Consider the following 16,198-nt stretch of genomic DNA (forward strand, 5'->3'; position numbering starts at 1 on the left):
TATACAGCACTGAATCACAGTGGATTTTATTTGGCTTTTCTGAGACACTGATCAACAAGAAAGATTCTTTAATGTCAAAGTAAAAACAAATCTTTGTAAAGCGGTCTACATCTCTCTCTATATATAATCCAGCATCTGTCTGTCTGTATGTCTGTCCGCTTTTCACGAGAGAATTACCTAACAGATTTAGATCGTTGTTTTGTTCTGTAATTTGCTTGAATATTCTGGTTGATTTTGCGACTTCTCTCATTGCACTAAGTATCGTAGTTCGCTTACAGGAGTGATTTATTTGTGCGAATCCGAGACAGTGGCTGTGGGCCGAGGAGAGGGGGATGCGTGATGTCAGGAGTGGGGAGCCAGGCAGGGCCCTCCTTACTCAAGAAAGTAAGTTCCCTGACAGCAATTGCCGTGGCGAAAAATTGTCACCAGAAGGCTTTTTACCTGAAAATGAAGGCTATTAGGACTCAGGATAGGCAAACAGAGTTTTAAAGCTTTATTGCAATAAAGCAACAACACGGACCCAACCCAACTCGGCCAAATCAGATTGAGCCTAGAACAGTTCAAAACTCAAAACTTGTATAGTAATTTCTTATCACTCCGACCTCGTTCAATTAGCTCATTTGCTGTTTTTCTCTGACTCCCTTCTGCACCTGTCTGGCCAATACCTCGGGTTCTCATGGGAACCATCATTATCTCCTGACTTTCCCTGCAGATCGCCTCTGTTATTCCACTGTCTATTGTCCATTTTAAGTTTCTGCTTTTGCTTTTTACGAGCCAAGGCCTTTCTTCCTTTTACGGGCTTCCTCTCGTCATTTTCCCTTCCTAGTCTATTTGGTGGCCAAAGCTAAGCTTTAATTTAAAAAGAAATATGGCATGTGCCTTTATTTAATCATTTGCTTGGCATGCTTGCTTTACATTTAATTTCTGCACTAAGGTTAAATGCTAAACTTATTTATGCTAGAATATATTTTGTTATTTTCCATACATTACATCATCTTTGACCTTGGCAGCAATGCCTTTTTGCCATCTTTGCTGATTCTCTATTGCAGCTGGCTTCTTGCATGCCTACTAGGGCCTATTTTTTTACTGATATCGTTTCTCAGCTGACTTAAAACAACAGGTGTATATGACACTTCTTCTGTGCTGATAGCTTCTACAGGTCATCCTGTCTTCCTTTCCCACACTAGCAATTCTTTTTGAAGCTTAAAAAATAATGCAATATGACAGATTTTTTAGTTAACTATTTGTCTGACCTATCTTATTTGCTTGACATTCTAATTTATGCTTAATCTAATGTTTCAGGAGCTTTTAATTACTTTTATGGCTATTTATGCTAATATGCTATGACATACATTTTTTCTCTTCCATACAATCCAAAGAAATCTTTAGAACAGTACAACAAAACCAAAATACCAGGCCAAATATTTTTCTCAAAATAAATATTGCAAAAAGACCTCACCCTTACTTGATTTCTTCAGTCCCTCACTAACTCCAAAGACTCTCCAATACCTGGATAACAAGACACTGAGCACTTCTATCTCAAATAAGCAGTTTTAATGATGTCACATGTCATGTGACTAGCAATGAGAACAGCAACTGAATACAACATGGCCTTAGACAAAATGATGATGGCCAGATTAATTATATAATTAATAAAGAAGGTACAATAAATATTAATAAATTCCAGAAGTGAAACAAATTGTGAAACATTTAGATTCATCACACCTATTGTGACATGGGCTTCTGCTTGTGCTGAAACTTTAGAAAAAATATGTATATGGAAAATCCCCTACAGATACATATCCAAAAACTGCTGCCATAAAGTTGTAAGTCATTGTGGTGCAACTCTGCAAATTGATGATATTAGCATGAGTTAAGGAAAGATTTGGCAACATTTAAGTGACCAGAGCCCTAGATTTCAGTATCTTCTATGAAAAAAATCTGGAAAGCCACTATGCTATAGTGACTCTTTTATTTATTCATTTATCTATTTATGATGCATGAGCGAGATTTTAATTATTATTCCTAATGCACATGATGTAACACCTTTTCTCATGATGCCAAGGCAACCAACAAAGCTTTAACAATGAAATATATCAAATGATTGGAAGACTGTGAATTTTAAAATTTCCAAAACAGAACAAGATAGGTTAGTGATATGATTTTATATATGTATATACTGTGTACCATTACCTGGCCGCGATCCCAACTGCCTGGAAAGACCAGGGGAGCCAGCATCAGCAGGGTAGTATCTTTCCTGGGACACTAGAGGGCAGCTCTCCTGGGTGGCTGTGGCATCATGGATTCCCGCCGGGTATGCTGGGAGTTGGAGTTTGGCACAGCCCTGTTGGTTTTCAAGGGGGCTGCCAGGGGGAGCTGCAGAACTCTAAAGTGGACTTCCACCACACCTGGGAATGATTCCAAGTATCATTGATGAGTCACCTGGAGCACTCCCAAAAACTTGAATAAAAGTAGCCGCATCACTTCATTCGAAGAGAAGGAAACAGGGGGAGATGGACAAAACTTGTCTGGAGGAGTGGAGGGAAAGGTCAAAGACAGGAAGAGAAAGAAGAGAGCTGTGCTGTATGTAGTGTGTGGTGGGGAGCAGAGAAAAGCGCTCTCCAGCTGTAAATAAACATGTGCTGGACTGGAACTCGTGCCCAGCGTGTCTGGGTTATATATATGCCCCGGTGGTCCACTATATATATATATATATATATATATATATATATATATATATTATATATATATATATATATATATTTATATATATATATATATATACAGTATATATGTGTGTGTGTGTGTGTGTGGAATTTCAGAAATATTTACCACTAGCTGCAAAAGCTGACTGATGATACAAAAATATGGAAAATCAAACAAGCTAAAGACTGTGCCTGTTTGACCAATGCTGAGCAGGTTCATGAGATTTATAGCAAAATTCATGCAGCAGAGGTAATTGTGTGGAACATGTTTCCTGGTACCTAAATGGCAGATTGATAGATACATTTCTGCCTCATTTCACATGTCCCATTATGTGATGTCAAAAACTGCATTTGAGTAACTGCATTGAAGAATATTGGAATGCAGGTGATGCATACAATAGGTGAACTTCAAAGAGAATAAAAGTGTCTCAAGTGGAGAATGAAAAACAAACTATGATTTATTGCTGTCATGTTAACACACTGTTATGTTTAGTGCCTTGCACAAGGCCTTAGTCCAGATAATCTATGCAGCTTTTCGTCTGCATGATGTGTCACAGCCTGGGGGTGGGCAAGTATCGGCTCATCATTTTGCTTTTTTTTGTGGCCATCAGAGTCCCAAAACATTTCTTAGATGCCCGGAGCATCCAAGTATCTTGAAGAATAGATTAGTGTCATGTAATTTAGCTCCCATCGTTATATAGTATATTACGCCTCAGCAGCATTATAAAAAGGGCAACTGCCCTACAACCTCCTCAGACTGGACTGATTCAGTGGAAAATGTGGTCCCCTTACTACGTCTTGTCTTATATGATGTATTTCCAGTTATGTATAGAAGAAAATATAAGAGGCTTTGAGGCATCTGGAATTCTAGACCCCTTCTTTGGGTGTTGCCCCTGTACCCCCAGTACATTTTACATTAAAAGGAATAATATGTTTAATCCAGGGACCAATCAATCAATCAATCAATCAATCTATCTATCTATCTATCTATCTATCTATCTATCTATCTATCTATCTATCTATCTATCTATCATATAGTGCCTTTTATCTATCTATCTATCTATCTATCTATCTATCTATCTATCTATCTATCTATCTATCATATAGTGCCTTTTATCTATCTATCTATCTATCTATCTATCTATCTATCTATCTATCTATCTATCTATCTATCTATCTATCTATCTATCTGTGATACAGTGCCTTTCATATCTATCTATCTATCTATCTATCTATCTATCTATCTATCTATCTATCTATCTGTGATACAGTGCCTTTCATATCTATCTATCTATCTATCTATCTATCTATCTATCTATCTATCTATCTATCTATCTATCTATCTATCTATCTATCTGTGATACAGTGCCTTTCATATCTATCTATCTATCTATCTATCTATCTATCTATCTATCTATCTATCTATCTATCTATCTATCTGCATGTTGATGCAGTTTAACCTTTAAAACTAGAATAGTAAATAATAATAATACATTTTATATGTATAACACCTTTCCCATGCTCAAGGCACTTCTGGATTGTGTGAAAAAGGAAAGTGCCCTCATGGCATCTTACTGCAGCTGAGATAAATACCAAGAAATTCAAATATATTAAAATAGTACATTTAATTCAAAACATTAAATAATAGTTCATTTCACTTCAGAATTTAAAAATACAAAAAAACAGGCAAAATAAAATAAAACTCTAGTCTCCTTCCTTGGCACATATGTATCAGGTCTTCAGTTATGAGCTATAAGGTATAATGGCTTGTTTATTTTCCTACATTACAACATGTAGTACATTTCATTTCATATTTAATTCTAAGTGTATTGCCATTTATAGTCAGTAGAATGAAATTCTTACTTGCATTTCTCTTCAGAAACAGTGAAAATTATTCAGTGCCACACAACTCTCTCTCTCTGCCTGTCATGACTCCAAGCATTGCCCCAGCTCTCCAACTAACTTTGCACTTAACCGTAGCCTGACATGACATGAAAGTCTATGTCCAGGGTGAGGAGCAATTCTCATTTAACTACATGGGTACCAAGCTCCAACTCCCCACCCCTGGTGTCCTTACAACTCTGAGTCCCTCTATACTGTAGCTCTTAAGGACAAGGTATCCCATTTAAATTCTAGTTTTAAATGGAGTATCTGGTTCTGTCCCCCTGTCAGAGATCAGGTATTGCCATTTAACAGGTGGGTGCAAAACTCGGATTATCATTGTGCTGTATGGGTGTTGATGTCCCTTTGCTTTTCTTGTGCCAGTTAAGCTATTACATACAATGAGCAGGAAGTTCAGAAATGTAATATTTCAAAGGAACATTGTGTTGGTTTTTATGAGTGAAACTTGGCACTGGGCTGATTTGGCACTTCAGAGTGTGTTTAATATATTATGTATGCATTTTTAGATTTCCACAATTTAAATAGCATGGACTGCTTTTCTCAAAAAGGATAATTATTTGTAATTGGATTTTTTGAAGTACTGGAAAAATCTTATTTAAGTGCTTTCTTTTGCCTTTTTTTTCTATCAGCTGGAAAACTCAGCTTCATGCCAAAAAAATTCTGTCCATTTCTCCATGTTTGCTTTAGATTTTTTGTTTTTTCTCCCAAATCCAATAAAATGACCCCATATGAGTGGTAGTTTTCAGTGTGAGTGAGGAGGCTCTGTCATGCACTGGTCCAGTCTTTGCTGCTGAGATACACTTTGGCCCTCACAATTCTGCATTCAATCAAGCATCTATGAGAATGTTATTGTAATTGAAATTCAAGAAGTGCTTAACCGAAAAAAGAAACTTTCCTTAGAATTGTTTAGGACGTGTGGGTCATTAAATACTTTGTTCTACATCTTCTATCATTGTTCTGCCTACGCATTTATATAGATTTCTTTATATATTGGGAAAGTAGCAGAGTGAGGTCTTCCCCCCCACCATTATGCCCAACTGTGTATTCCTTACATAATATTCTTTTAAATGATGCTAGCTATTTGAATAAAATGAATTATGCTGTCAGATTTGTCACAAAAGCGTTGTTGTTGGCGGACTGATAAAAGATCAAGCACAACCTGTCAACGCTCAAGCAAATCACATCTGAGCCTTTCAATTGGGCACACTGCCGCAGACCTGCATAGAAGGAATAGTGGTGTTTGACAGGCATGTAGCCTCTTTTATTTAGCAATCATTTCTTGGCAATTGTAAACGTCCTGTTGACATGCAGTATACTGTAAGAGTGAATCTACAGTCAAGATTGTCAATCTTAAAAGAAGGAAGTGCTTACAAGAAAGTGCTGGCTATTGTAAACCTTCCTATAGAGCACAACCTGTGAGTCCTCCAGGTCCGCATCTTCCAGTTGGCAGATGGACGAAGCCCCAGTAATTGGATTACTGTAAATATTCATTGTAAGCAGCCATGGACCAAAGGTCAGTTGTCCTAAAGTAACAGGGCCACTGTCATTGAGGGTATGAATGGCTCAGAGACATACAATGTACCTTGAAAACAGACCACTGTTATGAACACTGGCTAAGACAAGTTTAAGAATTGGAATACTGAGTATAACAACATTAACTTTCAAAGAAAGAGAATAGTAGAAGAAATAAAAACAAATACAAGACCCAAATTCTAAGAATATTTTAAATAAAAATTAAGAAGAGTGGAATGATAAATCAAAACAAAGGATATTACATCAGATTTTTGGGATTTCCAGTAGGAAGCAAAGCAGTTGCAGGAGTAGCAATAATTGTATGATAACAAGATGGAAACCGATAAATCTAAGAATAATGATTGACCTAAATCTGCAATGGAGCATAGGACTGTTTTGTCTTGGTTAAGTGATATCTATTACCCTACTTTCCTCTTTTGTATTATTAATATGTAGCCTTTGTCAGAATACCTCAAATCTCACAGACTTACCACTGTTTATAAGGTACTGTACCATATAAATTCTCCCCACCTTCCCTTCTACATTTATAACCTCAGGCAATTAGGTGTAGTAAAAGACAAGCAGGATTTAAGTTACACTTTAATTAATGTATTATTGATAATATTCAAAAATAATAACAATATGCAAAGTACATTTGGATATTGGCAACCATACAACCTGATAAATGCTGATATGTAGCTTCAGGCAGCACACACACTTGTCAGTTACTTTAAATGTCTTTAGTTAAGTCCTCATTTTTGGTCAGCTTTCTTCAGAACAGGCCACCTGCCTGTCTCAATGTGGCTGCCGAGCTGTGCTCTTCATTGTGTTGTGTTGTCCTATTCAGTTCATGGTGTGTGAGATGGTCTTTCATCAGTTCATCAGAGAAAGAGAGAAGGGGTAAAACAAGCAAATTTATAGATTCTCTGTCCACACCCTACAACCAATAGGGCATCATGGTACTTAGCACTAGAATTACGAAAGCTTACGAGAAAACTCGCAAATCCGGCCCAACTTAAATCCACTTGCACATCTCCATTCAGCGTCTTTTGTCTTGTAAATGTGTCGATAATCCCAAGCAGCAAGCAGCCTGCTATACCATCCCCTCCCCACCGCCGGAGAAACTACAAAAACGTCTCCCAAATGAAGCCTTGTTTATCGGTGAGTCAGGTACCTAGGCTAAAAAAATACAAAGTACAAAGTATATTGTTATTCGGAACACATGCATTTCACGTGTGTTCCGTGTCCACAAAAATCTGTGTAAGTGTAGGATGACAGAAATGTTGAACACATACCTAAAAGACAAACTTTTTCCATGTTTTAGTACTAACGACAAAATGTAGACATGAAGTGTATAATGTGTGAATACTGAAGTCCAAATATCAAATAAGCACTTTCACAAAAGATACAAGTTTAACTGAACCAATGCGTTTTTTTTCCAAGACTATAATCGAAGAAAAAGAAATCAGGTTAGTGTTGCTTGTTGTCCTCAATTCTTGGGTAGTATACTGGTTAGAGCTGCTAACTCCAATGCATAAGGTTCTGGGTTCGAGTCTTAACGTCTCCCAAAATAAACGTTTTCAGTAGTGAGCTGTTCTTATTGTTACTATTATACAATAAAAGCATACAGTACATTTGATTTCCGTCTGTAACAGATGGTGTAAATGTATGGTACTTGTAAAGGTTAGCGTTTTTCTTATTCAATTTTATTCTCATAGTCGCATTTACGCTTGCCCTGATCTGACATGGCTGTTTTCAAAGAAAGACGCGCTAACAGAGGTGAACTCAGATCGGAGATAGAGAACAGAAGCCCTCCCTGCAAGAAACGTCCACTTACATATAAGAACAACACAGCTGCACCAGGCATAAAGGCGAAAGATGGCACCATTTGGATACAGGACGAAGTTCGACGTCATCCTGCCAATCACCTGTCCTTTAAAGAAACAGCAATTCCAAACAGCCATACTTCAGACCAATGGGGCATAGAATACCTTCACACCTGCCCCCAAAACCACTTGTTAAGGTGAAGATTGCCAGCTAGGTAGTTGGCCTCCATGTCGGGGTTAGTTGAGAGGGTCCTGCAGAGAAACACTTGCCAAACTTGTTTGAGACACTTCCCCCAACCCTGTCGTAAAATTACAAAGTCTCATTCCTAAAAGGGGAGAAGGGGTTCTTAACCATCAAACCATTGCTGTTCTTATCAATGATAGACATCAGTGTTATAAGTTACAAATAAAAACATACAAAATATTTATCAACTTATATGCAAAAAAAGAAAAGGAGGCATTTTATGGAGATCTACAGCAGGCTTTGGAGAAAATGCAATCCATTGTCCATCATGTAATACTAATGGGAGAATGGAATGCCTATATTGGTAGCCAGAAACATGGGAGACATGGCTTGGAACGAGAAGTTAATCAGAATGGCGAAGTCTGGAATGTAAATATTTATATACTATTTAGAAACATTGGGTTCAATCCTAAAACAATTCACAAAATTACTTAGCAAGCAGAAGGACTGATAATAAAAGCATGTTCCACAGATGGCCAGGATGCCTCTGCACTGTATGAACCGGGGTAGCAAGCCTGGTCAGAACAGTACCTCCCCTGGGACGCTAGATGGCAGCCCCCCTGGGTGGCAGTGGTGCCTTGGATTCCCGTAGGGCTCCATGGAAGATGGAGTTCCCTACAACCCTGTTGGGATCCGTCAGGGGGTGCTGCAGTTGTTCCTTCGCCCGTGTGGGCGGTTCTTCCATCAGGCCCAGAAGTGCAGTTGGAAATAGGTCATCAAACACCTGGTGAACTTCCAGGTGGGCTATAAAAGGAGCCAGCAGCTACCACTCCGGGAGCCAGAGTCGGGAGGAGAAGGGACTAAGCTTGCCGGAGAGGAGTATTTGGTGAAGAAAGAGGGTGCAGTGTTGTGCTTTGGACTGTGTTGTGGGCTCGTAGGGATGGGAAAGACGTTCCATATGAGCGAAGAAAAATAAAAGCACTTTATTTTAGTATTATGCCTCCGGTGTCTGTTTGTGTCAGGTTAAGTGCTGGTATAGCACCATCTACAGTCACACATGATAGACATCACTTACACTGGTCGCATGAGGTATGCAGTGATAATGTCAAAGTAATCAGCGAGCAGTGCTCTGCACCAAATAACAAAATGGTAATAATGGATTTGAACGTTCAGAAACATGTTAAAGAGAATAATTAATAAATAATTCTAAATTAGAATCATTTGAAGAAACCAACAAAAGACAGGAATACAGAGAAAGGAATTTAAGACAAATGAGAAGAATCAGAAGAAAGTGAAATGAGTAACAAAGAAAAGGTAACATAAATAAAAGGTGGATAAACTTTAAATAAATATTGTTACAAACAGCTATAGACATCTGCAGAGTTAATACAGTAATACAGGACCTTGAGGGAAAAAGGAACAAAATGGTGGAATGACAAAGTGAAGAGTATGGTAGCGGAGGAAAAGGAGCCATGCAGAAAATATTTAGGAACAAACACTGAGGAAGACAGGATAGTATGCAAGTGAGAAGAGGCAAAAGAGATTATGAAAGCAACGAATTAAAAAAAAAGTCATCAGTCAGTCATTTTCTAACCCACTTAGTCCTTAACAGTGTTAGGGGGAATGCTGGAGCCTATCCCAGCTAGCATAGGGGGAGTGCAAGGCAGGAAGAAACCCTGAACCAGGGTGCCACTCCATCACAGGGTAAACCACACACACAGACTAAGCACCCATTAGGGCCAATTTAGTATCACCAATCCACCAAACCTGCATGTCTTTGAACTGTGGGAGGATTTGGAGGAAACCTCAGCAGACATGGGGAGAACATGCAAACTCCATATCAGGATGACCTGGGACACAAACCGTGGTGTCCCTACTGCAAGGCAACAGCACTACCACTACACCCTCAAAGAAAAAGTGCTGAGAAGAATTTGGGAGAAGAAAAAAAAAAAAAACAGGAAAATGATGCTGAAAATCAAAAACAATTATGAAAAACAGTCAAAAGGTTAAAGGAGAATCAAACACAGAAAGTCAGAGGCAGAAGAAAATCAAAAGAAGTGCTGCAGGCAGCAGTAGACAGAATTCTTAAACTCTCAAGAGCCCACTATGCAAAACAAATTGAAGATGAAATAATGAGCGGAGTAGAGCAACGCAGAAATCTAGCGGAGAATAGGATCAATGAAGATGAAATGAAAGAGCACGCAGGAGTAGCTGCTATAAGATGGTACATCCTGACCAAAACCTGCGTTTCTTATATTTTACAGTAACCCACCTGTTTTTATTTATATATATAATAGGGGGCTTTGTCCCCTGCTTTCTTTGCTCGCCCACCGCCTCCCCTAAAGCACCCCCCGCCCCCCCGTGGGCGCACGGAACTCCAGCCATGTCACGTCTCTGCCGCACACGTTGTGAAGGGGTGGGGGTGCGGGGGTCTGATCATCAGCTGTCTTTCTGCTGCTGCTGGTGAGCTGTGTGTTCTGCTTGTCACACTGCGCGTTGATCATTTAAAAGCCTGTACAGCAGCTGTCCTTTTGTCTCCCTGCTTTGTCTCGTGTGACGTTAAAGTGTCTCTCGCGAGATATCAAATTGTCTTCCGAGAATATCACATGTCGTCTCCTTCCAAGCCTTCCAAGATTATTTTTTTATAACAGAGAGATATATATATACAGTATAAACCAAGCAATTATGAGGTGATATATATTTGTGACCACAAGAGGGCATCACAGAGCCCTAAACCACAGTCCCAGCAATACACCACATGTTTAATAGAATAAAATAAAAGACTTTTATTCTTTTCTCAGGCACATTCTCACAATCCTCTTGTCCGATCACAATAATAATAATCTACCAACTATCGAGGCAATGATCTAATGGGTACTCTTATTCTTCCTCCTGCATTTCATTTCATTTATGTCGGACCCGGGATTGCTTCCGGTATCATTCCGTTCCCCTCTAGGAAGCACTTCCACGTCTAGACAAAGTAGAGTGGACATCCCCCGGCAGCGCCCTCTACTGATACCAAGGGACCCCTATAGGGCTGCACTTCTGGACTCCATTTCCCTAGCACCCCTGCTGGTGTCCCAACATGGTGACCACTTAGCGTATGGAGGATGGACCAACTTCCAAGCTCTAGGTTTCTGTGGTCTCTCCATTATTTTATACCGGCTGGGCAAGATATGATCTTTCCACCCAGCTGGCCAATGGCTTTTCTTTTGGGCCTCCCATCCAGTTAATAATCCATACTCTTCCCTGGCCGGGATGCCCATTCGTATACCACAATATATATACATATGATTTATACATATACAGGTCAAATTTTTGTTACAACAGTATTGGTTTTAACAAAATCCTTGTTTTAACCATTATTTGTTTTGTCCTGGCCAATTTCATACATAACACTTTTTTAAGAAACATTACAACAAACTCTATTTTATCTCCAAAATTATTACTCATTCATTCTTCATAAAAAAAAAAACAGTACAACACTTGCATTTCTTCTGTCCTTAGCCTAAAAGTCATGATTTAGAAAGCTCTGCTGAACAGCCAGTTAGTTTGCACGTTTATGTCACTTGGTATACTTCATAGTCCTCATACTCTTGCAGCGGACCTGAGGCATTGTGGGTAGATCTAGGGGCAGGATGACTGTCAATCAAATTTGACTTTAGCTGTACTTGAGGGGCTGTGGAGGTTCGGTCGCTTATCTCCAGGTTTCTCGAAAGTATGGTTTGCTGTTGCTGAGCACACATTGATGAGACTGAGGGTTAATTATTGGCTCGCCCTTCAGTGAAAGTGCTGACTGATGAGCTTTCCTTATGTTTATGCTACTCACTGATGAGCTTCCCTCATGTTTATGTTACTCAATCAGTTTTCAGCGTGTTTCATAAACACCCTATGAACACCTGCACACTATAATCTTAAAAAAAAAATTGCATTTGAATGTGACTGTTGTGCTTGCAAATGTATACATCCAATGATTCTTATTTACGAATGTGACTTTCATTGCCTCAAAACTTTTTTATTATGATCTTATTACGTAAAACATTTTCAGGTAAAAAAAAAAAAAAGGGTGATTCACAAAAGAACAGACGGCAACCAGAGAGAGACAGACAATCCATTAGTCGATATCACCCAAGGGGCCCCATTTATGTAACTCAGGCTGCGCGCGCTCCAGACGCTGAGGCGGACCCTCGACCCTTTTCCCCCCAGACCTTGAACTCTAATAATACTGGCTATACCAAAGGCCGCCATTTATGAAAGTAAAGCAATTTACTTTACAGAAAAAGTTGGAACGTCTCACTGCCATTGAGGCTAGGAAGAATAAAATAGACTGTGAAAAAAATAGCCTGTACTTGATGCCTGGCTGTAAAATGGCAAAATAAGTTGCACAGATGTGTGCAGAGTTGAGTCCAAAACAGAACTGAAGTTACAGAGGAAGTTGTCTTGTATTTAAGGCAGGCAGGTGGAAGTGACATCATTGGGGCCCGGAACCAGAAGTCATGTTCTTGGGGGTGGAACGGAAGTGATGTCATTGGGCGTGAATCAGGCAGAATTTCCCATGTCCAGTCTACAGAGACAAAAGAGGAAGGTTTAGTGCACCCTGCCACCCCCTGGCCCGGCATGGAATTACCTTCTTTGGGACATTAAGTATACATATTGCAACGACCCGTGGTTAAATATTGAAGTTTTCAGAGCCGAACTCTGCCGTGCACTTCCCCCAAGCTGGTCGGCCAGCGGAATGCCAGCGCCATGCACGCAGCTGTACCCAGCTCATTAAGCAAGCGAGCACTCGTGTCCCATACACCGCACGACTCCGAGTGTCTCCATACATAATTGCATAGATGGAATCTAGCAACACACAGCTCTGTCCTTTTGTATCTCTTTATTAGAGCAGATAGTCAGAAACAAAGCTCAAGCTCAACACACTGCAAGGCCATTGTCAAGGTCATTCATAGAAACATCCCTCTCACTGATGGTAACTTGTTACACTTACTTATACCTGGGCTTCAAATGACCCAAGCCCACCCAAGCAACCGAAACATAAACACATGTAACATTTATAGAACAGGAAATCAATTACCTTGCTTGCCCAGTACAAACAGTAAACGTTACAGAAATATACCCACAATTCACCACGCTGTCAGCGCTGACTGCCGGGTCATTACAATATTATTATTACTTTTTTATTGTACAGATACCATCAACAAAGCAGAAGAACAAAGGGAAGCCTGGGAAAGGAAACATTTTAAAAGAAAACATCTTTCTCGACGCTCAGTCAGCAAGGAGCGATGGGTAGAAACCTTGGTGGTTGCAGATCCGAAAATGATAGAATATCATGGGAGTGAAAATGTTGAATCCTATATCTTCACAATCATGAACATGGTAAGTAAAAACTTTGAATAGGTACTCGTAGCAAAACATTAGACCAAGTGTCTACGTGTGGTGTATTGATGGAACAATTAAAAAGAGATGCCTAAATCTATGAATTGGGGATTCCATTCTTTATATTTGCTTCACAGAAGATTAGCATTAAATGTAGAAAGAGGATTTGTGTGGAGCCCATTGTTGTCATTGTCATCTGCTACAGAATGTCTTTGTAAAAGGATCTATTAAATTGTCACTTGAGTGTGGCCTGTCATTCTTTAGCTCATTCTTATTTCAAATGACCACTTACTACAACTGCGGAAAATGACTGGCAGTTTTAAATCTATATGATCTGTAGGAGAACACACTTTCTATTATGGTGCCATTCTTTTCTTTTTTTAAATTCTTGTATCTTGTCTCCAACTAAAAGACTCGTGTAATTTGTATCTTCTGGTATTGACACAGGTTGCTGGGATATTTCACGATCCAAGCATTGGGAATGCTATTCACATTGTGGTTGTGAGGCTTATTCTGCTAGAGAAGGAGGAGGTACAGTTATTTTCAGTTTATTTGCATATAATGTAAGGTGTCTTTTTTTATTTTTGCTCTGTTTTAAACTGCTAAATGAATTTAACCGGCAATCATATTAACCTTTTTCAGAATGGCCTTAAGATTGTCCACCATGCAGACAACACCCTGTCAAGTTTTTGCAAATGGCAAAGGAACATCAATCCTAAAAACGACACTCATCCAGCCCACCACGATGTTGCAATACTAATAACCAGGTAAATGCTAAAAGTAATTAATTTGCTTTATAATAGCAAATGAAGTTGAATATTTAGATATTTAAAAAATGAACATGTGAATACAGGGTGGTCCAGATCTAATTATGCAATTTTCATTACGCTATAACTTATTAGGTTTATTACATAGAGAATTCACAAGAAATTATTTTTGTCGTAGATAGATGGCAGCACCTGCCCTGCATTCCAAAATAGCGGGGAGACGGTTGTCAGTCGAACAGCAATTTTTTTTGTCTTGTATTGTTTTCCTGCATTGCATTAAAAGTTGTATAATTAGATCTGGACCACCCTATATATCACTTGCACTTATGAATGTATCTAAATTTTGTTGTGTCCTTCCAGTGACAGCAGATAGCTGAATGAGTAATGTTAGCCACTAATAAAATGAACCAACAGTTGAAATTAATGTGAGCTGATTGCTCTTTTTGGATGTCAAAGCTGCTTTCTTTGTATTTTTCCACAATTCAGTGAGAAAGAGGGCCTATGGGTTAGTGAAATTTACAAACGTGTAACAACACTCAGAGCACCTAATATGTCGACAACAGGTAGAGGTCCTGAGGTCTTTATGGTGGTAATAAATAATCCTCAACCATGTGACAGCTCGGTATTGTAACATCAGGTAATATCTATTAAACTCTGGATGCACCCTGAAAAGTAGCCCACAAATTGTACAGTACCGATTGACATGTGCTTAATGACACCCCTGATAATCGCATCTTTAAACGGCAAACTCTCAAACAAAAAATGATGTCTCACCAGCACAAGCAACTCATGACCTAGACATTGACACCGAAAACTTCAAGTAGAATTGGACAGGGCACTTGAGCAACTTCACAACAACAAATCACCAGGCACTGACAACGCAGTGAAGGAAACTTGTTCTTGACCGCACAAAGTCTGCCACTTAATGCACACCCAATTGCACGGCTGACCACTGATGATGATTTGCTGTGAAAATACGGCAGTGGTTTGCTACCACATTGACCTGGTTTAGCATTCTAGCCTAGTCGTTTCTGGGCTTTGCTTTCCCAATGTGCATACTGATTTATTGTTGTTTTCACTCATCCATTGCCACAGCTATAAACTTCATTCATATGGTCCAAATGGGTTCAAGAATGTCACTACCATACTGCTATTGTCAGTGTATAATGTCAGAGAACAGAACATTCCAAAACAATAATATTCTTCTTTATAGCTGCTTGTGTGGTATTTTTATGATCATTTTTGATTTCTCTTTCATTTTTAAATATCCTCTAAATACTGGATGTACCATGAAATGTAGCCCATAAATAGTACAGTACTTATTGACATTCCCTTAATGACACCCCTCATAATCGCGTCTTTCCATACCATTCATCATTAACGGCACCCTCAATCTCTGAGGTATGGACAGGAATTCTTCTTGATGCATTACTCAACACCAGTAGTACACAACTTTTTCACCAACTTTTAATTGTGTGTTTCACAGAAGCAGCCGCATAGGGATATTGTTTCATAAATCCATCAGGTGTCGCCCATACAAGAATGCATTCACAGAACAATTTTTTAGGAACACTCTACTAATACTGGGTAGGGCCTCCTTTTGCTCTTATTCTTCATGGCATGGATTCCACAAAATGTTGGAAATATTCCTGTGGGATTCTGGTTCATGTTCACTTGATTGCATCATGGAGTTTTAGCTGCACATTCATGCTAAGAATCTCACGTTCTACCATATCCCAAAGTTCTTCTATTGAATGCAGACCTAGTGATGGATGGGAAGGCCACTGAAGAACACTGAACTCATTGTTGTGTTCATAATAACCAGTTTGAGATGACTTATGCTTTGTGAAATGGTGTATTATCATGCTGGAAGTAGCCGTTAGAAGATTGGTAAATTGTGGCCATGAAAAGATGCACATGGTC

General features: G+C 39.1%; 1 protein-coding gene across 1 annotated transcript in view; it reads left to right on the plus strand.

Moving 5' to 3' along the window:
* The window catches only part of adamts12 (ADAM metallopeptidase with thrombospondin type 1 motif, 12), a 623,896-nt gene that overhangs the window by 268,995 nt on the left and 338,703 nt on the right, over positions 1-16,198 (plus strand). Inside the window, exons 4-6 of the mRNA XM_039750336.1 lie at positions 13,321-13,508; positions 13,956-14,039; positions 14,151-14,275. Coding sequence (XP_039606270.1) covers positions 13,321-13,508; positions 13,956-14,039; positions 14,151-14,275 — 397 coding nt within the window. The remainder of the gene's footprint in view (positions 1-13,320; positions 13,509-13,955; positions 14,040-14,150; positions 14,276-16,198) is intronic.

This window comes from Polypterus senegalus, chromosome 4 (assembly GCF_016835505.1).
Source record: "Polypterus senegalus isolate Bchr_013 chromosome 4, ASM1683550v1, whole genome shotgun sequence".
Lineage (NCBI taxonomy): Eukaryota > Metazoa > Chordata > Cladistia > Polypteriformes > Polypteridae > Polypterus > Polypterus senegalus.